Source organism: Pleurodeles waltl, chromosome 4_2, assembly GCF_031143425.1.
Source record: "Pleurodeles waltl isolate 20211129_DDA chromosome 4_2, aPleWal1.hap1.20221129, whole genome shotgun sequence".
NCBI classification, from domain to species: domain Eukaryota; kingdom Metazoa; phylum Chordata; class Amphibia; order Caudata; family Salamandridae; genus Pleurodeles; species Pleurodeles waltl.
This window is the reverse complement of record NC_090443.1, coordinates 931472793-931495541: the sequence shown is the minus strand read 5'-3', so window position 1 is coordinate 931495541 and position 22749 is coordinate 931472793. Positions and strand designations below refer to the sequence as shown.

At 44.3% G+C, this 22749-nt stretch overlaps 1 protein-coding gene across 2 annotated transcripts in view; it reads right to left on the bottom strand.

The window, feature by feature from the left end:
• Window positions 1-3429: 3429 nt before the first annotated feature.
• EFCAB14 (EF-hand calcium binding domain 14) overlaps window positions 3430-22749 on the bottom strand; it is a 245390-nt gene continuing 226070 nt past the window's right edge. For both annotated transcript variants that reach the window (XM_069232726.1, XM_069232727.1), the window contains one exon: window positions 3430-8528. In XM_069232726.1, coding sequence (XP_069088827.1) covers window positions 8353-8528 — 176 coding nt within the window. In that variant the 3' untranslated portion in view covers window positions 3430-8352. The remainder of the gene's footprint in view (window positions 8529-22749) is intronic.

Below are 22749 nucleotides of genomic sequence, written 5' to 3'. Positions count from 1 at the left end.
GCGGCCCTGTTCAAGAAACTGCAACTTTTTTAAACAAAGAAGCAACTTTTAAAAGACCCCACGTTTCCCGCCGGAAGTGCAAGACTTTCCACTCTGCTCCCGATGCCTCCGGTTCGACCTGCAGAAAACAAACACCTCAGGGAGGACTCCCCGGCGACTGCGAGCCCGTGAGTAGCCAGAGTTGACCCCCCTGAGCCCCCACAGCGACGCCTGCAGAGGAAATCCAGAGGCTCCCCCTGACCGCGACTGCCTGCTTCAAGGAACCCGACGCCTGGAAATCACACTGCACCCACAGCCCTCAGGACCTGAAGGAACCGAACTCCAGTGCAGGAGTGACCCCCAGGTGACCCTCTGCCTATCCCAGGTGGTGGCTACCCCGAGGAGCCCCCCGTGCCTCCCTGCAGCGTTGAAGAGACCCCCGGGTCTCCCCATTGATTCCTATAGGAAACCCAACGCCTGTTTGCACTCTGCACCCGGCCGCCCCTGTGCCGCAGAGGATGTACTTTTTGTGCCTGCTTGTGTCCCCCCCGGTGCCCTACAAAACCCCACTTGTCTGCCCTCCGAAGACGCGGGTACTTACATGCTGGTAGACTGGAACCGGGGCACCCCTATTTCCATTGAAGCCTAGGAGTTTTGGGCACCACTTTGACTCCTGCACCTGACCGGCCCTGAGCTTCTGGTGTGGTACCTTTGGGGTTGCCTTGAACCCCCAACGGTGGGCTACCTTGGACCCAACTTTGAACCCTGCAAGTGTTTTACTTACCTGTGAACTTAACATTTACTTACCTCCCCCAGGAACTGTTATTTTTGCACAGTGTCCACTTTTAAAATAGCTTATTGCCATTTTTGTCAAAACTGTACATGCTATTGTGATTATTCACAGTTCCTAGAATACCTGAGTGAAATACCTTTCATTTAAAGTATTGTTTGTAAATCTTGAACCTGTGGTTCTTAAAATAAACTAAGAAAATATATATTTTCTATATAAAAACCTATTAGCCTGGAATTTGTCTTTGAGTGTGTGTTCCTCATTTATTGCATGTGTGTGTACAACAAATGCTTAACAGTACCCTCTGATAAGCCTACTGCTCGACCACACTACTACAAAATAGAGCATTAGAATTATCTCTTTTTGCCACTATCTTACCTCCAAGGGGAACCCTTGGACTCTGTGCACACTATTTCTTACTTTTAAATAGTATATACAGAGCCAACTTCCTACAGAGGAGCATCTGAATGTATTTTTAGATCCTACCATGGCCCAAAGGGCAGTGGAGGGCTGATGACCAATGTTGAAGTCTTTTTAAGTGTCTATGCATGGTGAGATGATGCTGGTGTACTCCTGTACTGCGAGCTGGAATAGACTGACTCTCGACATCTGAATCTTGGTCCGATCCGGAGTCTCAGATCGAAAGTGCTGCTTGATATCTGACTTCTTCCTGTGCGTGCTCTTCCCCGAAGATGTCTGGGGTGTCGTCTGTTGTCTTGGACGCCATTTCTAACGGACTTGTTCTTTGGTCCTGGTGCTCTCTGGTCCCTGGTTTTGGATCGAAAAGACCTATAGGCGTCGCAGGCTTCCTCTTTATGTTCCAGGGACAGGCACGAATTACACACCACGTGTTGATCCTTGTTTGAAAACTTGGAGTGGCATTGAGAGCAGAATCTAAATGGAGTACGTTCCATTAGCCTATCATTCTCCGACTACGGTTGTCGAAGTAGGCCCAAGAAGGGCATGGACATTCCGAAGAGTGTTAAACCGACCCCCACTATTAAGATCGGATCGATTCGTAGAAGTTGGGAATACACAATCGAAAACTATACCGCCGTCGATAGAAAGATGGAAATTAAAGTTTGAAAGTTACCGAACTGAGATCCACCAGTGCAAGAGGAAACACGCCCAAATCAGGCTGCGGAGAGAAAACAATGTAACAAAGGACTTGATGCCTTTGCACACTATCACAGAGAGGAGGAGTCAACCGATCTCATGACTCGAAGAGGTTCTTAAAAATAGAAAACTACTTCTAACACTCCAAGCCCAACACTAGATGGTGGATTTATGAAAAGCATTTGTATGTACAGCTACACTTTTTCCTTACAATCTCTGTAGAGCTAGCCTTCTATTTATGAATAATAATGAAGATCCCATGATGGAGCACTGAAAAATCTTCGGAGCTGCTAATCTAGCCATGTGAATCTCTTTTCATGAGCAAATTGTGAAGGTTCCTTAGTGTGAAAGACTGTCTTGGGTAAGAAAGGCTTTTCTGACAAAAATAAAGCATGATTATTGTTCCGAAGAATAGATAGGTCTATAGATTTTCTTTGTACTGATGGAAAACAACAAGGTTCAGAAACAGAATCACCATGAAGGTTAAAAACCGATTAATGTGCAGAATGATTACAAAAATTTAAACAGAGAGGGCTTACCAACACAGTTACAACATAGAGATCCTTCTGGGTTGGGGCTCTAGGCAAACAAAAGAGTAAGTGTGTGCTTAGCCATCTTCAGGGTCCCACTTTTTTTTTTGAGAACCATAAAATAAAGATAATTTAAGAGATTTAGGGAAGCCTGGCCAACCTTACAATGGTTGGGTCAGGTATGGTACTACACTTTTGCTCTGTATAACACCATGCCTAGAGATCCGAGGCTTTATCAGTATGTGAAGTTCTCCATAAAGTGTAAATGAGGGCATAAGGGCACCCTGTTCTCGGTTGTAGAGCTTGTCCATTCCAAGCGTGGTACTACTGCCCTTAACATGTCCTACTTTACTTTTCAGGTATAAAAATCATTATGAAGAAACATTGTATGAAAATGTGGTAGAATAGAGATCTCTTATGATGGCCCAAGTTTAAGCATTTAGCTTACGCAAAACAAGCTTTTTCTGGAGGCCTCCACAAAAAGAATTGAGGGGGATAATAAAAAAAAATGCATTGCAGCAGGAAGTACTTACTCCCTCTTTGCAGAACTATGTAAAAACCAGGGAAGCTTCATTACTCGTCATACAACAAAGTACAGGAGTAATGCAGATAGAGGTCTTACAGTGGTCAATGCTTTGCATGTTCTTTTACATATAATATTACTGCTGTTTACATAGATTCTAATTCTTTAAAAAATACAATGTCAAGGAGATTGACAAATTATATAACAAGTTTTCTTTACTGTAAACCCTGCCCAGCACAATACTAAATTTACTCAATAACATAAAAGTCAAAATCTTAATCATAAAGTGTACCATATTAGAAACGTATGCTGTATGGATTTACTTTAAATGCCCCCAAACCATTCTGCTCAATGCTTATATTGTCGAAGTGTCTTTCCTAAGCATTCAGCTTTATTAAGGCAGTGCTAATTAGAAGAATCCATTTCCTGAATGATTATACTTACAGTTTTCTTGCAGCTGACTTGCATCAGTTTTTAAAAATGAAAACTAATTACACAATGAAAATATTTTACTTTATTAATCTGCATAAGTTAAAGCAATGTTACATGATAGATCCAGATGATTGAAGTGGCTATTTTAAGTCAATTTATATTAAAACTTTTTATCATTTTACCATATTCATCCATAACAGTAGTATGCTACTCGAGCAAAAAATAAATGGCTCAGTTGAAATATTGTTTTATTTACAAGGAAAACAATGTAAACAATTTCCAATAATTTGCTGGCAAAAATAGTTTATTTGTAATACCCACTACAACAATATCCTGAGGGTATGAAACTGCCCGCTTTTTTATGAAGGTGTCCTAGATTTATCTGCAGTTCAAATCAGCCTCATATCATCTTTGTGTAATCCTGTATATTGGGAAAAGTGGCGGACCTGCATTCCAAATAGAACACATTCTGTGATTTAAATACAATTTTAAACTACACCCTGCAGATTCTGGTATATTGATGAGCAATATATTGCATATCAAGTATTTATTGCTACATTTTGTTTTTGGTAATGGAAAGGTACACTAGTTTATAAAATGGCGAAATCAAATCTAGTAAAAGGGTAGCTTAAACAAGACTTGGAAACTAAGTGAGTGTCTATGTTACTTTGCTGATTGGTAACCAATTAAGAAACCTAATTTCCTGTATTGCTTTTGCCCATGCACGGATTTCAAATGTTTCTCATTGGTAGGATGGAAAATATAAAAACACTAGTTTGCACTGGCAGCAAAAACCAAAGAAAATGACCCACATTTTTCTTCACTGTTCTTCAAGGGTGCATGAAGGCAATCACCTAATACAAGACTACACTGCTTGATATGTTTGTTGTAAACAAGTGTAGGCAAACAGTTCACACATATCTAAGACAAACCCAAACAAGGTGCATTTTGACACTTGTCTTAAAACGTATTACTGGAACCACACACATTTACTCCAAAAAGCCTGCAATATGTCATGAAAATCCCTTTTGGGAGTATACCCCATTTCTATTTTATGTGAACAGTTTTTGTCTATCCTTCAGCGGATAAGGTTAACTTTTCTTTTCAAAGGTTAAGGATTGTATCAAAATATAAGGTTAGGAGAATAAGATTTCAAATCCTGACTATATACAACTGAAAAGATTAGCAGCTTATGTAAGAATTTTAGAGTTCAAGGGGCACAGGGACCACGTCTGCTCTTGTGCTGCTAAAGATTACTGATCTTTACCAGTGAAGGTCACATTAGTGTGGAAGGAAGTAGATGTCCATCATCCAAAAAGGCTCCATTTGTCATCAAACATTGCTACATCCTCATACAAAAAGGACTAAAGCTTTCACAGATCTAAATAAGCAGGTTAACACCCACATAAATACAAGAAAATGTTTCTCTGTATGCAGACGGCTGACTTAAGTAATCACATTCTGACAACTGTTACTATTGTTTGTCCTTCAGTCAGACACTGTCCTTAGAAACAAACACACCTGGAAGACACAATCAAGTATCAAAGTGGCAGCTAGCTCACTTGGCGTGTCCCACCAGACTGACAGCCGAGTGGGAGTTATCTAGACCACTCCTATCACCAAACACAAATTACATGCGCAGACATTTTCTTTAGTGTATCTTATCTTTGCCAATCCTGCACTTCCCCTTCTCTGCAATTTATCTTTCCTTAGACCTCAAGCAGCCACAGTGAATTGCATGGAGGATGAGCACAGAATGTGCCAGTTGCTGTATTTTCTTCTTCTCTTTTCCCTCTTTACTGGCTCTACACTAAAAGTTGGATGACTGAATGGTAAAGGAATACAACTAGGTTTCTTCTCACCTTTCTCATCCAATTCTATGACTGTCTTCTTTGTAGCGGGTGCAGTCTGTGCATTCTGTTGCATTACCAGCAGAGAAGAAAGTGAGCACTATTAGGAAAAAGTGTACTGAATGCTTGAGCAATGAGAAAGTATTGTCATTTTGATGGCTTACCATAATTCAAAGATTTAACAAATGTTACACTTTGCTAGAAACTGATGAATGACTGCTTGATAAGGCCATAAGTCCAGAGAACAGACTAGAATCAGACTACAGAAGAGGCAAACTAAAAACAATAAGATTGCAGTAACCACGCTAGACTCTTGAAACCTTACTGTACCAGGGTTCAAAAATTGCAAGGGTAAAGGTTGAAAAGCTGAACATGAAAACTTGAAGTAAACTCCTGACCGACTGTGTGCCTCTGGACAACAAGTGAATCTTCTTTATAGACTGCCATGTTGCCTGGTGCCAGCAAACACGTGCGGTACCATCACAAATGTGCACATTTCAGTGACTGCTGTTTCGGAATCTAGGGCCTACATGGCCAAATGCCTGCATAAACATGTATGGGCCTCAAGCAGAATTATTTACGAACTGTATACAGATCTGGTGGTCATTCTTTAATGTTTAAAGACATCTTAAATTCTGGAATGATGATTAAAAAAACTAGAAGCAAAAGTATTAAGCTGCAGTTGTGACTCCAATAAGCGTAGCATCAAGTCAGAGGCCAGATTACCAGGTGAGATACTGTTGACAGATACAAAAATCAGAACTTTGTGTGCTGCTTTCCCTGGATAGCAGAAGACCAGAATGGTGATAAGGGAGGCTTCCAAACTTTCTTTAAATGGCTTTTTTCACATGAGTTGGTAAAACACCAACATCAGGCTATAAATGAGAAAGCTTTTTGCTATAAACACAAAAAGAAGTGTTTGAAAATAAAAACATAGATAAATACACCAAGAAAGAGTATTAAAAAATATGCTTAAAAACTAGTTTCTAACAAACACTGCATAAGAGTTATAACACTTACTTTTTCGTTATCATATATCATTTACCAAATAAATTAAGGAAGCCTCATGTAACAATCTGAAATATTAGCAAAGCTACTGACATGGCGGGTTACTTTATATTTTGATAAAACAGTACCTAGCCTAATAATTGTACTAAGTCCTGTGGTATTTAAGGAAGGAGAACTATACTGTTACAAAACCTCAGGCATCCGTTTGCGGTACAAGAATCATGGCACAGTAGTCCTGTCAGACAAAAAATGAAACTAGCAATAACTAAAGATACAGGGAAGCAAGCCTAGGATCGTTAACAGTTCCCAGTATGATCAAAAATCATGCAAATGTCTTATAATATGGCAAAAAGCACATGTGCTCCTTTAAGTCTCCCTATTTAGTACCTGGGAGCACTGCATAGATTGTATAATTAAAAATTCGAAAAGGCAGTGCTCTTTTCACAAGGTGCAATTCAATTGTAAAGCTAATAGTAACCCCAAAACGAAATGCACCTATGCATAGCTCAGGATACACGCACAATTCACAATGCCATTATTTACAGAAGGGCTTAGCTGCAGGTAATTTAAAGCTGCAATGCAGGATCTTTTTCATTTTTTTTTTTAAAACTAGAACTTTAGTTAAAACTAGCCTGTAGGACCACGATAAAACACTAACCCACAGCGACATCTGTAATTTAACGTTTGTCTGCCATTTTAGACTTTGCTACGGTATGAAAACCAGAGTTATATTGAAGACTGACAATAATTATTAAATCCTACTATGGTTAATTTATGTTTCAATTTGATGACCTCAATTTGTTAACACATACAAGGAGCTGAAGTCAAGGTTCAAGTCTTACAATTTATTCTGCCCGGGGTGCAAGGCGACAGTGTGCTAAATAAGCAGCAAGCAGTTAAGCAAAAGCAGTGAAAAGTTCAGAAATATAAGAATCAGTCAAGATTTAATAACATAACAGAATAGAAAAAGTGTTCCATATGTACTATTCAGTGCCTTTAAAGATTCAGCAACTTTGTTTCACGACTAATATAAGATTAAGACTTTAACAGAGTTATTTACACACACTCAATACATTTCAGTTACATTCTCTTCAAGTGCTCGGTCTAACCAGTCATTCCCAAGATATACATGTGGTATAATCACTGAATTCTAAAAGAGGAGTTGCAAGAACAGAGAAGGTAGGCATGTTCAGCTCCTGTTTTTAAATGTTATGGATTTTTGTGATGTCTGGTGACTCAGTAGGTACAACTAGATGTGCCACAGAGAAACATGATACAGTGCAGCAACTCCCCTTTGAAACTCCTATCATGAACGCAAAAGAAGAGAAACACATTCATGTGAATCAAATCTGTGCAATTTCATTTTTTTTTTTTTTTTGGTGCAGCCAATCTTCGTTCACAGGCAGTTTCCAAACCAGCTGAACAGAGGAGGTAAAGCTGCAATCCAAAGTGCAAAGAGAAGGCAGATTACATACGCAAGATGCGGTGAAAGGAATCTTGGACTGGACACTAAGATGTGAAAAAGAAAGGAGTTGCATTTAACATCCCTGCTGGATTTTAAAAGTATTGCATCCGCAGCCGTGTGATCGCCCAAACAGCACCTTATCATTCATGTTGATAAAATAACTTTAGCAGAATGACTTAATCTGCTAGGACACCCTGACTAAGTGTGATTCCTTCCACCAGTTAATTTATTCACAACTAAAGGCTGACTTTTTGGGGTTCACGCACTTTCTGGGTTCGCAAAGTGCACCTGACCAATTTAAGGCAATTTAAGTGAAATGTTAAAAGCATGCCAGTGTATTTATCTGGTGAGTACATAGTTTCCAACTTAAGTATCTGTTGATGCAAATAAAACGTAGGATTAAGTTAACTGTTCAGTTAAAGAAATGTAAACTTTTAGCGTCCAAATAATCACAAAACATTTCCTTCAAACCAGATATAAAAACAATATTAAAACAATCTGCAAATATTTCCAACAGAAGAATGTTAAAATTCTTGTAGAAGTGCAAGGGAACAGGATCTCTGAAAATGGGTGAACACTGCAGAAAAAAGTGCAACTGTTGATACTGTTATTTTTGGAGAAACGCATGTTCTCCACCCTTAACACCTTAGGAGGAAATCTTACACACCTAAAGCAAACGTCAGTTCGAGCAAGGAGTATCTGTCATCTCCATTAGTATCAAATTCCTTTAGGTATTTGGATTCCAGTGTTTTTGAATTTAAGAGATCTTGTAAATCCTCGTAGGACAGTGTTCCTTCCAAACCCTTGCCTGACCTCTTGAATAAATCTTGAAGATCTGCAAGAAGGAAAAAACATTTCGAGAGTCACCAAAACATCCACAAATTTAAAGAAAAGTTAAGAAAAAACTAGTTAGATAAAACATTACTGAACACATGGTGAAGTAAAAAAACAAAGAAGGTAAACATACTGAAGGGAGAGATTTATCTAACTATGGCACTTCCATGTGCACCCTGAAATATAAATCAGTTTTTCAGAGTTTTCTCCTTCGGAAGCCCCAGTTTTCGGGTTTACAGAGAAAAGCATTTTTTTGCTAGAGACAAAAGTGTGTGTATGTGTTATTAGCAATACAAAGGGATGATGGATGGAGTGTTGAAACTTTTCAAACAATTCAACCCCAGTCACAGATCTGGGTTTAAGCCATTGTTCTTTTGCTCACCATGCCACCCCCGTTTGGACCCAGCCATATGCAAATCAGTCTTGACCCTGTTCCACATGGGAACAGTCCAGCCCGAACTGCCAGGCCAGATCCTCCCTGGACCGGAAACAAGCATCCTGGGACCAGTTTCAGGGTATCACCCTTCATCAGCCAGGCTAGCTTGAATCACAACACAAAAGGATGATGGATGGAGTGCTGAAACGTTGCTAAAGTTGCTGTAAGTGGGAAGGGTATGCCCAGACGTGGGTCCCTTGCTCACTGTGCCACTGGATTCAAGACTGATTTGCATATGGCTGGGTCCAAACTGGGGTGACATGGTGAGCAAAAGAACGATGGATTAAACCCAGACCTGTGACTGGGGTGAGTGTTACGATTTGGCTCTGGGCTGTCAAAGAAGGAAATATTACTACTTGCAATCCTAGTTGACCTTCACAGGAATCTTCAATGAAGTCACAAGCAATAATCCTGCATCCAGCAAGAGAGTTTAGGATCTACTGTAGTCATTGCTAGGCGGTTATATTGATTTAATTTTCTATTTTTTATGATTGCATTACATTTAAGTTTATAAACATGTATACATTCTTATACTTCTAAAAATGCCCATGGTAATGTGAAAATAGCCTTTAATCTCATCCTCTGCCTCATTGCAGAACAAGGCACAGCTCACCGCCCCGCCACCCTCAACTCCCACCCCCCCCAATCAACTCTTGAATGTATATCTGCAGCTACCCCTGGAAAAAGGGCCTTAGGATGACCAAGATTCCAATTTCAGTCTTTTCTCTTATAAATCTTCCCTCTCCTATAAGCCTTGGACCGTGTTATCTCTACTCGTTTCTCCCCAACCCAGGTGTATCCTCCTATATGCAGATGATATAGAGGTGTACACAAGGAAAACGCCTTACTCCCTACCTCAATGTAACGTACTGTGTGCACATGCACTGCAAGGTTTTATTTGTTTAACCGGATGTATAAATGGCATGACTTCTAGCCTTGCATGTCAAAACAGCCAACCGAACACACTGTATGCTATTATGCTGATCATTCCAGAGTATCCTATAGCTCTATTTTCTAGTCAGCCTCTTGTGTATGCACATGCCGTACACGTATCCTGGCTATTAAGAACCTTCTGACTCAGAAAGGGGGAGTTTGCAGACCAGTCACTTGATTGTACCTTATCTCTGCAGAGGAGTAAAGGACCGCCAGTGTCCTTGAGAAGGATTCGGTAAAGCTAATTCAAGGAGGTAGTGGCCTTTTGGGGGTTGGAGCCCCTCAGTGCCTGGGTTCATAGTGGAAGGGAGACTGCAGTACATTTTCAGCATGTATAATCTTTCCAACCACAACGTTTCCCGTTGGGGGTGAGTTCCAGGTTTTTTTTTTTTTTTTTAGGGAATTTTAGCAGTCGAATAACACATTAAGACACAACATTAAGAAACTGTTCATCTGGGAATGGAAATCTCTGAATGTGACTAAACCTGTGCATTCCCATATCTATCTAATAGAGGCTAAATATTGTTAAGGTCTATTTTGTCGAGATTGATACTTAAGGCATCACATCAAAACAGTATGTGAAAAACACCGCAAAACCCACATGAAATAAGTAGTGGAAGACATGAAGAGGCCCCCACCTTTCATCCTGATTGGAGTGTCCTAGCTTGTTCTGGCTGCTGTAAGATGCTGACCAGCAGAACTATCTGGGAGGACCAAGTGCTGTACTGTGACCTCCTCTGTGATGCTGCTTGAAGGGACGAGGAAAACAGAATCCCAGACTGCTGAGGCAGTTCACCTCCCTAGAGGGAATGGACTTTACCTTTACCCTAGGACTGACTACACCCATGCTGTTAGTCTTTCCAGGGTTTTCTGCCTTAGTGATGAGAACTCCCATGAGGATTGGTAATTCTCCCTGCTTTCTGCTGGGGAGGCATATGTTAGTCATCACACAAAAAGGACAAGGAATAAGGTCAAATTCCAGACAGGACTAATTAAAAAATCAATAATATTTCCTTTGTTCTGTTTTTCTCTTATCTCATTTACATATTTTCTTCATGTCCTGAATAAGTGAATGGTCAATTTTCAATTAGAAAATTTCCATTAATTTAATGGCCATTGAATTTTCTGGTCAGTAGTTTGACTATCTCCTGGGATTTGTCCTGTAGGTAGTTACTTCTTGTTCCCCCCTTGGTTTAGGGAGGTCGGACTGGGAATTCCTCTCACCCCTTCATAGTGTTTTGATGAGGCATATGTTAGGCCTGGCATCCTTGGCGTGGTATTTCCACAGACATTTTCCGTTCAACCTCTATTTTTCTGACCATCGTTTTTGTTGCCTTGAGGAGTCTGTGCATGTTGCTAACCTGTGGTAAAGTGTTTGTGTTCTCTCCATTCAACATGGTAAAATTAGAATACGCCTAATCGGCACATTAATGTAATTACAAGACTCTAGTGTATTCTACATGCACCCATGGCCTGTAAATTAAATGCTTCAAGTGGGATGCAGCACTCATTGTGCGATCCACTAAAGTAGCTTGTAAAACATGTCTAAGGCCTACCCCTGGAGTCTGTACTGCAGTTTTAAACCAGCATTTCGACCTGGTAAACTAAACTTTTTGCTGGGGCTAAACCTTCCATTCTATTTCTTAAAGTCACCCTAAAGTAGGAGCTAACGGCTCACGGGGCAGGGGTCATGGTATTTAAAAGGTAACGCATGTGAGTTTAAGTTTTACATGTCTGGACAGTGAAAAACTCCTAAAGTCATTTTTCAGTGTAGCAAGGCTATCTCTTGCATAGACTGGCACTGGGTTACCGTATTACCCTTAATAAGTGATAACTTCAGTTTGGGAAATGATAGAGAAATACTCCTTCCACTCATTTAAATTGTAATTAAAATCTTCTTTAATGGTAAAATCAGATTTTAAGTTACTATTATGAAACTGACACTTTTAATAACTTGGCATTTTCTGTCTAAACTTCCTATGCCTTTTGGTCAGTGTCCAGGGTTACACAACTGTGAATGATGCCTGTGGTGTGCTGTGTGTGCCTTCCAGACATGGTGCCTGAAGAGCCATGGGTATTGGGCAGGGTGTTCCTCTACTCAGCAGGATGGCCTCGGAGTTGTACTCGGCTCTTCCTGAGCTTCAATGGATAGCCTGAAGGATGTTCCCACCTCCTTCTTGATTTCTCAGGGCTGCCTGCCCTATCACTGACAAATGCAGCTCAGACCTAGGCCTGCCCCTTGTTACCCATGAGAGTGTTTGGAGCCAGACTCAGGAAAGGAGGAAGGTTAGACCAAGGGAGCATTCCCCAACCAGGGGCTGGTACTGGGTATAAGAATAGCACTCTCTGCCCCAGTTGGGTGACCCATTGGAGACCCAGGCCGTGTGGCAGAGCACACTGAGGGACTGAACTGGTGAGCGGGACCCGACCTGGGCATTGACAGCTGAGGTGTGGGAGAGAAGAAGTCTGCAGCCACAGTATTGGAGGCAGCCGTGGTGTGGACCACCTCCGGTGTGAAGACATACGACCAATCTAGCCCGGAAGATGCCCGAGGCCTGTAGAGTCGGTGGCGGAGACAATTGAGGGGCATGGGATGCGAAGCCTGTGAAGACGCCTGCTCTGCCCTCCCCTTGTGGCAAAAGATGCACCGTTTGTGCAGCCTGTGGCCTGACTGTGGGAGAGGGCCCGATGTGAGAGGTGAAGCTACAGCCCTGAGAAAGCAGTAGACAGTGGGGCCTGAATCACACTAGACCCGAGGCCTCCACCACACTCAAGAACTGGGAAGTGAGTACCCCCACAGCACTGGTGAATGAATTGGTAGAAGGAGTGAGACTGTGACCTGGGCCCGTGCCCTGTGTAAGATAGAGGGGCCTGTCCTTCCTCCTCTTTGTCACTTGCAGGCACTACAGTGTGAGCCTGACTGAAGATTGAGTGGAACTCCTAGCTCAATAGACCAATTATCTAAGGGTGAGGCTGCTCCCTTTGCTGAGGAGTTCCCACTCCACCCCCTCAATTTGGGACCCCAACTGAAGTTACCCTACATAATTGCACCCTAAGAGGCAAGAGGGCAGACCAGTGTAGACCGGGGTGGAACAGGAGCACCGAGGCCGACAACTTCCACAGTGTTGACTGCAGCCACCTTATCCCATTGGTAAAACGTAAGGACTGGTCTGGGTGCTCCTACACTAAGGTGAAGGGATCAGGATCCTAGCAGCTATCCCCTGGCAGTGATATATCCGTATTGGAGACTTTGCCATGGTGGAAACCCAAAGGGAACGCTGCCCCCAAACCTACAAAATGACTATGCAGTCCAGAGGGGATGGTCAGAGAGATGAGCAGAACCAGTGCCAGCGGGGGGACCTTCATTGGTGCCAATATGGCGGCAATCCAAGACCTCAAGGGCACACCAGAACCCAAGCTGGCCACTGTTATCATTTCTCTAGCCCTACTTTGAGCAGACTTCCAGAAGACAAGTGATAACATGACAACAGCGGAAGCCCACATTGCGCACCTTTAATCTACCACAGAGACTGGAGTCCCAGCTGCAATCCCTCACTCAGCAAACTTCAGCCATGGCAGCGAAACTTGAGGATAAAGAGGGCAGGGTGAGGCTTAACAACATCCAGGTGGTGGGGGCCCCATAGGGAGCCATGGGCCAATTTGTAGACTTATTTTTTGGAAGATCTTATTGTCAACACCCTGCACCCCAAGAGACTCTCCAAGTTCTTTTCCGTGAAACCGGTGCACAGAGCACCAATACCTCTGCCAAAACAGGACCCCCCCCGAGAACCATAATAGCCCACATATTCAACTACCACCATCTGCCTTTTTCCGGAATTCACCTTGCAGGTCCACCAACCACGCAGCTTTGAAACTATCAAGAAAGAACTCAGAGCGTGGGACCTGAAATACATGATGCTCTATCCCCGCCAAACTACGAGTGATTGTGGAAGGCAAAAAATGCCATTTCCTAATGCCGGAAGATGCCTAGGAGTGGCTAGATGGGTGGCGGATACCTGGGCAACGACACACAAGCATGACCAAGAGGACAGTAGAGGTGGATGTCCTGCACACAAGCCAGACGAAGCAACAGGTGCCGGCATGGAAGCCCATGCTGCTGAGACCACATGAACTGTGCCTTAACTTGTTGCTAGAAGAACCACTGGCCTGGGAGCCGGTGGGAACAATGCAGTCTTCTTCTCCCCCAGAGGGGTGGACCATATGGTGAGCCCAGGGTCTACCTTGATGGCAGTAGCCTCCTTAAGAGTCTCACCCGTTTCAAGACAGGCAGCCACCATGAACTCAATGAGATGCCTCAGGTACTATTTGTGACTAAATGTGGACAAAGGGGTGAGCTAATGTAGATTATAGCAGAATCCGATGGCTAACTGAGGCACTGCTAACCAACCCACATATTGTTTTTTTAGTTCTTTACATGACACTGCTTGAACGATAGGTGCTCTGCAGGTAGTGGGGGTGGGCAGTTTTGGGCCAGTGCAGCAGGTTGCAAGGTGGGGGTATTTCACTGGTAGGGGATTATTGTTATTGCTGGTTATCTTTCTTTTAAAGTCTTTCAAATGTTCAGTTGCTACAGAGCCTCATGATCTTATCTGTGCTGGGCTTGAAAGCGGGAGGTGGGGGACACAGAGGCATGAAGACATACTGTGGGTCATTATGTCATTCTATACCACTGCACATGGGGACCGAGCAACATAGAACACTAAAAATATGGACATCGGGTGTTAATCTTGTGGGTAGTAAGCTTAAGCGCACTGTGGTGCTCCAACACCTATGGCTAAATGCCCCGGCCCTGATCCTCCTACAGAAAAGACACCTTAAGGGAAACCACTATAGGGTCTTGGACACTAGAGGGGTGGGTATCTGGACAGACCCCCTTGGCAGATATTTTGCACTGACAGGGAGTTGGGAGGGTCTTGCCCTCAGTATCTGTTCTATGTACCCCTCAGACTACACAAGCAAACACTTGCAGCCCTTGGGGCCACACTCCTTGAACTACTGCCTGGGTTACTGGTCCTGGGGGGGGGAGGGTGGGGGGGGGGGTGTCGATGTCAATGATATACTGGACCCAGATTTGGACATTAGGTGTAGAGCGCAAACAGCAAGAACAGAAGGCCAGGTGAGAGATTAGTTCACAGCTTTGGGACTGACGGATATACACATATCGGCAGCGCATGGTAGCCTGGAGTGGCTGGACTACCTCTTTACTGAAACACTTGCTATTGGCTACTTTAGAGCCGTGACACTTAAGGCACAGGGATATCAGATCACTCCGATCTGGAACAGCTGCTTTCTGGCCCTGGTGGGACTTGCGGCTTGCCCCCCAGAGTGAACCCTTGGTACTTAAGGGACAGAGCTTTCAGAGAGAAAATAAGCGATAAGGCATATCAATACTTCCAGGAAAACACAGGATCGATGGAGTCAGCCTCTGTATTATGGGAAGCGTTTAAGGCGGCCCTATGGGCCTTTGTCCAAGCTTTACCAAAGGAGAAGAAGCTGAAATGAGAGGCTTTGGAGAAAGACCTTCCTTGGCATGGTTACCCCCTGACGTTTTGCCTTTTGCTGTTGCCAGTTATGATTGAAGGTGTGCTGGGACCCTGCTAACCAGGCCCCAGCACCAGTGTTCTTTCTCTAAACTGTACCTTTGTTCCCACAATTGTCACAGCCCTGTCACACAGATACGTCCCTTGTAAATGGTACCCCTGGTACCAAGGGCCCTGATGCCAGGGAAGGTCTCTAAGGGCTGCACCATATCTTATGCCACCCTAGGGACCCCTCAATCAGCACATGCACACTGCCTCACAGCTTGTGTGTGCTGGTGAGGAGAAAATGACTAAGTCAACATGGCACTCCCCTCAGAGTGCCATGCCCACCTCACACTGCCTGTGGCATAGGTAAGTCACCCCTCTAGCAGGCCTTACAGCCCTAAGGCAGGGTGCACTATACCACAGGTGAAGGCATATGTGCATGAGCACTATGTCCCTACAGTGTCTAAGCAAAACCATGCATCCGACATGGACCAGCGACCTCCGAGGACTCAGAGGACTGCCCTGAAACCGAAGGTCCAAGAACCTCCCAAGAACAGCAGCACTGTTCACCAACATCTTGGCAACAAAGAACAACTTTTAAAGAACTCACTCTTCCCATCGGAAGTGTGAGACTTCACACTCTGCACCCGACGCCCCCGGCTCGAACTTCAGAGAGCCAACACTGCAGAGAGGACTCCCAGGTGACTGCGACCTTGTGAGTAACCTGACACGACCCCCCCGAACCCCTACAGCAACGCCTGCAGAGAGGAACTAGAGGTTCCCCCTGACCGCGACTGCCTGGTGACAAAGAACCTGACGCCTGTACCAAGCACTGCACCCGCAGCCCCCAGGGCCAAAAGGAACCAACCTCCAGTGGAGCCCTGCCTGCACTGCCTAAGGGACCTCCAGGTCCCTCCATTGCTTTCTATAGCAAACCCGATGCCAACTTTGCACACTGCACCCGGCCGCCCCTGTGCTGCAGAGGGTGTTTTAGGACTGTGTACAATTTAACACTGCTGTCCAGTGCTAAAGTGCTCTCTTCCCTAAACACGGTAACATTGGTTCCTAGCCAATTGGCACATTTAATTTACCTGTAAGTCCCTAGTACAGTGCACTACATGTGCCTAGGGCCCGTAAATTAAATGCTACTAGTGGGCCTGCAGCACTGATTGTTCCACCCACAAATGTAGCCCCTCAACCATGTCTCAGGTCTGCCTTTGCAAGGCCTGTGTGTGCAGTTTCACTGCCACATTGACTTGGCATTTAAAACTACTTGCCAAGCCTTAAACTCTCCTTTTTCTACAAAAAAGTCACCTCTCAGGTAGGCCTACAGTAACCCATTGGGCAGGGTGCTATGTAGGTAAAAGGCAGGACATGTACTTATGTGTTCTACATGCCCTTGTAGTGAAAACCTCAAATTCGTTTTCCACTAGTGTGGGGCCTGCTCCTCTCAGACTAGCATTAGAACTGCCCTCATACTTTTGAGTGATAGATTTTGATCTGGAAGGAGTCATCCTGTCATGTTTAGTATGGACAAAATGGTAATCCTACTTAATGGTGAAGTTGGATTTAATATTGCTATTTTAGAAATGCCACTTTTAGAAAGTGAGCATTTCTCTGCACTTACTGCCATCTGTGCCATACAGCCTGTCTCCAATCCACGTCTGGTCTGTTCTGGTTGACAGATCCACTTGTGCCTTCCACCCAGTCAGCCATAAACACTGGTCACATCTGCATACTGAATGGGTCTTTCTGGGAATGAAGGGTGGAGGGGCTCTCTCTTACATTTCAAAGGCCAATAGCCTGCCCTCACACAAAGGCCTGATAACCCCATAGGGATCCTGGCAGACGTGACTGGGCTGAAAGGGGAACTTGTGCACTTCAAAACCACTCTGAAGTTTTCCCCACTTCAAAGGCATTTTTAGGTATATAAACTGGGTCTCGGACCCCACAGAATCAGACACTTCTGTACCTACACCTGGACTATGTCAGAGAGACTGCCCAAAGGACTCATCTAGACTGCTTTGCTGAGGGACTGCTTTCCTGCTTGTTGCCCTGCTGCCTGGTGCTCCTGACTCTGCTCGAAGGACTCTGCCCTCCTCCAAAAGTGGTCTCCAAGGGCTTGGATAAAGCTTGCCTCCTGTTTTTCTCCGGGCTAACAAAGAATTCACCCCTTCAGGAAATCCTTGTGCATCGGAAAATTGACGCAACGCCTGCAGAAATCGACGCAGCACTTGCACTGTGGCTGGAAAATCGCTGCACCACTGAGCAGAATGACACAGCGCCAGCTCCGCAACTGGAAATCCAACGTAGCACCTGTTGTGCGCAGAAAAATCACCACAACACCTACCGGATGGACGCAGCACCTGCTCCTGTCTACCAGCATCGTCCAAGGACGTCAAAATATCACTGCATCTCAGTAAGGAACCAAGGCTGCGCTGCTGAAATTTGACACATCACCTTGCAGCGTGGAAAGAAACAACGCATACTCTGGGCCGCACCAGAAAATCCGGTGCAAAACCATATTTTTCCCATACATATCTCTTTATATGCAGCCCCGTGCATCGTTATTTGTGACGCTTCCCAAGTACTGTGTGTTACAAATAAACAACCATTGATTCCTAAGAATTGAGACTCTTTTAGACTTTTAAAAAGAGTTAGTTTAACTTGTGCTTATTGTATTTTTGTATTTTTTATCTTATTGTATTCAGATAAATATTACCTATTTGTCTAAATCTCTGTGGTGTCTTCACTGGGTTACTGTGCGTTATTGTACAAATACTTTACATATTGCCTTCTAAAGTTATGCATGCCTGTTCTGTGCCAAGCTACCAGAGGGTGAGCACAGGATAATTTGGGTTGTGTTGTGACTTACCCTGACTAGGATTGTGGTCCCTACTTGGACAAGGGTGTATACTTCTGCCAAATAGAGACAATTTCTAACAGGCACTGTAGCGGATACCTTCGCGACATATTATGAGGCATTATATACCTCCTCTCCCGCTAGGTCGAGCGAGGACTGTGGTGACTCGGAGATATCACTCTTCAAACACTCGTGGCAGAGGACAGCATGGTTTTAAAACAAGATCATACGGTGGAACAATTAACCAGGGACTCCCGAGCCCTACATTCCGGGAAAGCAGCGGAGTCGAATGGCCCGCCAGTAGAATTATATAAATGCCTTGCAGACAAAATTGGGGGACAGCTTTTGCTCCAATCAGCGAGAAAGGAAGGGACCCTCCCAGAAGACCAATAAATGGCCACAGTGGTTGTTGTTCCCAAACAGGGCAAACCACCTAAGTGCAGATCCTACATACCTATCACACTGCTTAATTTTGAAGCAAGGTCCTTGTGAAGGCCTTGGAGACCAGACTGCAAATGGTCATCTCCAGAGTAATTCACCCAGACCAGTTAGGATTCATGCCGCACAAGGGGACCCAGCTTAGCCTCTGTCATCTCTATGGTATCCTGCATATCACTAAAGATCCATACCAAGAGCAAGCTGCCTTATTGTCACTAGAAGCCAGGATGGTGTTTGACCACGTTGAATGGCCCTACCTATTTGGTGTACTGGTGAGGATGGGCTTCAGCCCTAACTTTATCAGCTGGGTCAAACTTCTATACAAAGATCCTTTGGTGCAGGTACGAGTTAATAATACGGTGTCACAGGCATTTACCCTTCACAAGGGGACAAGACAGGGGTGCCCACTGTCCCCCATGATCTGTTGGCTCTTGAACCCTTGGCCGCCTGGGTCCGATAGGATCCCCTCATATGGGGCATCCTGGTGAGACATGAATGGGATGAGAGAATATCCCCCTATGCAGTATGTGACACAACCGTCACTCTCCAGCAACTGGATCTTACACATTTGTAGAATCTTTGAAGACCATTCTGGATATCGGATCAATTGGATGAAATATCTAGTCTTTCCACCGGTGGGAGGGGGGGGTGGGTAGGAGGCAGACACTGCGACTGCTGAAGCGTTGTACGGCACCGCTGGTGACCCACAGCTTTAAATACCTAGGCATATATATTACTAGAGAACCAGATGACTTCTTGGACAGGAATGAGCTCCCGCAGTTAGAATGATTTCACCGGGACACATTGTCCTGGCCGGTGCTTCCCCTCAATCTAATGGGGCAGGCAGCCTTTTTTTAAATGATGACCCTCCCACGGCTTCTCTATGTCCTCTAAAACATGCTGTACAGGATGCCCTGGATTTTGTCCATAAACTAGACCAAGAACCTTGTCAGCTACTCCGGGATGGAGGTACTTCCCACATAGGCTGTGTAAACTGCAAAGGGAAGTATATGAGGGAGGCCTAGCAGTCTCAAACATGCCGACGTACTACTAGGCCTCCCACCTTGACGCAGTTAATGACTGGGTCTTTGCTGATAGAGCAGAACCTGCCTACAGAGTATTCAGAATGGCCATGGGCCCTGGTACCTATCTGCCTCTCCTGTACCAGAAGACACGGGAACGAAGATTAGCCCTTCACACTCAGTCGGTATTGAGGGCGTGGAGAGAAGCTACCAGGTATTTGGGCGGGGAGGGCAAACTCACGGAACTCATCTAGTTATGGGACAGTGACCTGCTAAGACAGGAGGGAGGCCTTCCAGGCTTCTCAAAGTGGGCCCTGATTGGAATTGAGCACCTGGGGGATGTGGGGAGAGATCAGGCATATAATACATTCTAGTCCTTACTAACAGAATTTGAAATGAACAACACTGAAAGTTGCAGGTATTTGCAGTTAGGGCACTCGCTGAGATGCCACATAGTGGAGGGGGAGCAGTTGCCCCCAGAGGCTCGGTTGGAGGATCACTAGCTGTCTGACCCCCTGACCAAAAAGCTATCTCTTCTCTATAAGAAATTAGTGTACAACTCTCCAGATTCATTAGGGAAACTGAGGGCCGCATGGGATGCAGATGTAGGGTCACTCGAAGATTAGGACTGGAGCGAAACTATATAGAGCCCTACAGAGATAGCTATTCGAGCCCGCTTTAGATTAGTACAGTTAAAAATCCTACACAGAGTATACTACTCCTGGACACTGTGACATCACATAGGGAGGATGCCTGCCCCACTGTCTAAGAGTGCAAGCAGGAAGAGACCTTCTTTCACATACTATGGCGGTGTCCTAAAATCCAAAACTACTGTGGAAGAGTATGTATTATGAACCAGACCTGAAGACCCTTTAGATACTAAATGGATCCTCCTTAATGTCACCGGTGAGGTACAATGGCCCAAGTATCAGAAGATTTGGCTTACACTAGAGCATGTAGCAATGTAGCAAGAGCATGGGGATTCTCCATCCATCACGGGTGGTTGACTGGGAAACTGACCTCGAGTGGTGCCAGTGGGCTGAACTTTGGGTGTACCTTAGCAGGGGCTGCCCCCACACATAGGAAAAGGTCTGGGGTGGATAGAACAGCTTCAGAGACTCAGACATTGGGGGAACAGTGGGTTGCCCCAACTGGCATGCACGTGTTTATGGGTTCTATGGAAATTACCTTGTGTGTAAGGGAACAGATTGCACTCTATCCTGCTGTTTAAAGTGTTTAACAATAACTGTTATCCATGCTATACAATAAGCAAATGTTTGTATGATAAGCAGCTTACTATAGCAATTGAGCAATTCCTAATAAAAAAGAGTTTGTAAAAGATGATAATTACAAAAAATAGCACTCTCAGAAACTCATCAGAACACTCCCAGACCAGTGGAAAATCAAGAAGGACTGCCCTGCCGCCAGAAGAATGACTACTAGACCTGCTTTCCCTGAACCCAGTAACACTCAGATGTGACTTCAAAGTTCAGTTGGATTACCTCCTGTTTGAGCTACAGCAACACAAGCTTCCAGAGGCCTTCCCTGCAACTGCCTAGCTGAGCAGCACCCATTGGACCTGCTGAGTCCTGCTGCTGGCCTTCGCTGGAGTCCTGATCCCCCAGAGGTGGCAATCAGGTCCTGAATCCTTGATCATTGGCTGGCATCAGAGTGTACTCCTCCTGACTCAAAATTAAGCTTCAGGTAAAAATACAGAAGTTTGGGTCGCTTCACGACACCGCTCCTCACATAAGCACAGATTGATGTGTCTCCCACCAACACGAAGCTCCGACGGTGACCTCCTATTCGTGCTGAACAGTGACTGTCTGTGGCTACTGCCAATGTGAAGCTCCAGTGACAACCTCCTTGCAGCCAAGACAAAGCTCTAGCTGAAGCTCCCAGGGTGCACATGAAGTCTGAGAGGGTAAACTCTTCATCGGGATAAACGTGGTCCCTGTATCTGACCTGTGCTCCATTGCGGTTGGCCTGAACATGTGAATATGACCCAGTCCAGCACGACCAGATTCCTGCGAGTGTACTCTGGCACAATTTTCACCTCGAACTTTAAAAACTCATAACTCTGGTTTTAATGATTGGATTATTGTCATGTTTGTGTCATTTTATTTATTAAATGTTCTTCCAAATTGTTTTGGGATTTTTCTTGTGTTGCGTTTTCACTTAATTACTGTTTGAAGTGCTGCATAAATTCTTTACACACTGCCTCTAAGTTAAGCCCGACTGCATTTGTGCCAAGCTACCGTAGGGTTAAGCACAGGTTTATATAGTGACTCTTTTTGTTCACCCTGACCGAAATTAAGGTTATTGCTTGAGTGGGGCTCACACCACCTTAACTAATCATTTTTTTTTTTTTTTTTTTTAACATAGCAATTGTGAAAAACATGATTCAAGACTCACTTTTTCTGTAGGGTGTTGTATTACTTCTACACTGTGACAGATAAAAATAATAGGTCGTCATTAGCTAGATATCGAAAAACAGGGCAACGCTGCCTTTTTTCTAGCAAGTATCAAGTTGAAATTCTGCTGCCGACTACAAATGGAGAACCTTTTTCCTTTTAAAGCATAGGCTGATATTATGCTTTTGCTAGCTTCAAAATGTCTATATAGTTGATTGGTAGACTGGGATAGCCGTACTGCATGAACTCAGGAGCAATGATGCCAAGTGCAATGGCTTTAGGCAGGAGAGGTGTGTCTGAACATCTAGCCATGATAACAGAATTGGTCTGCATGGCACCTTGTATTGGGGTCTATCGAATTTTGACAAAATGTCCCTGTATCACCACAGCCTCAGCCATTCTGGACTAATCGGAATTACCCTGGCTCTGAAGTGTCTCAACTAGATGAACGGTAATGCAATCAGAGTAACTGTCAGTAAACTATAAAGAATTTCCCTGACCAGTTTAGCAAAAGGACATTGGCACTATCCCTGGTTGCACAGAACACGGGCAAAGCTTAGGTATTTGTTT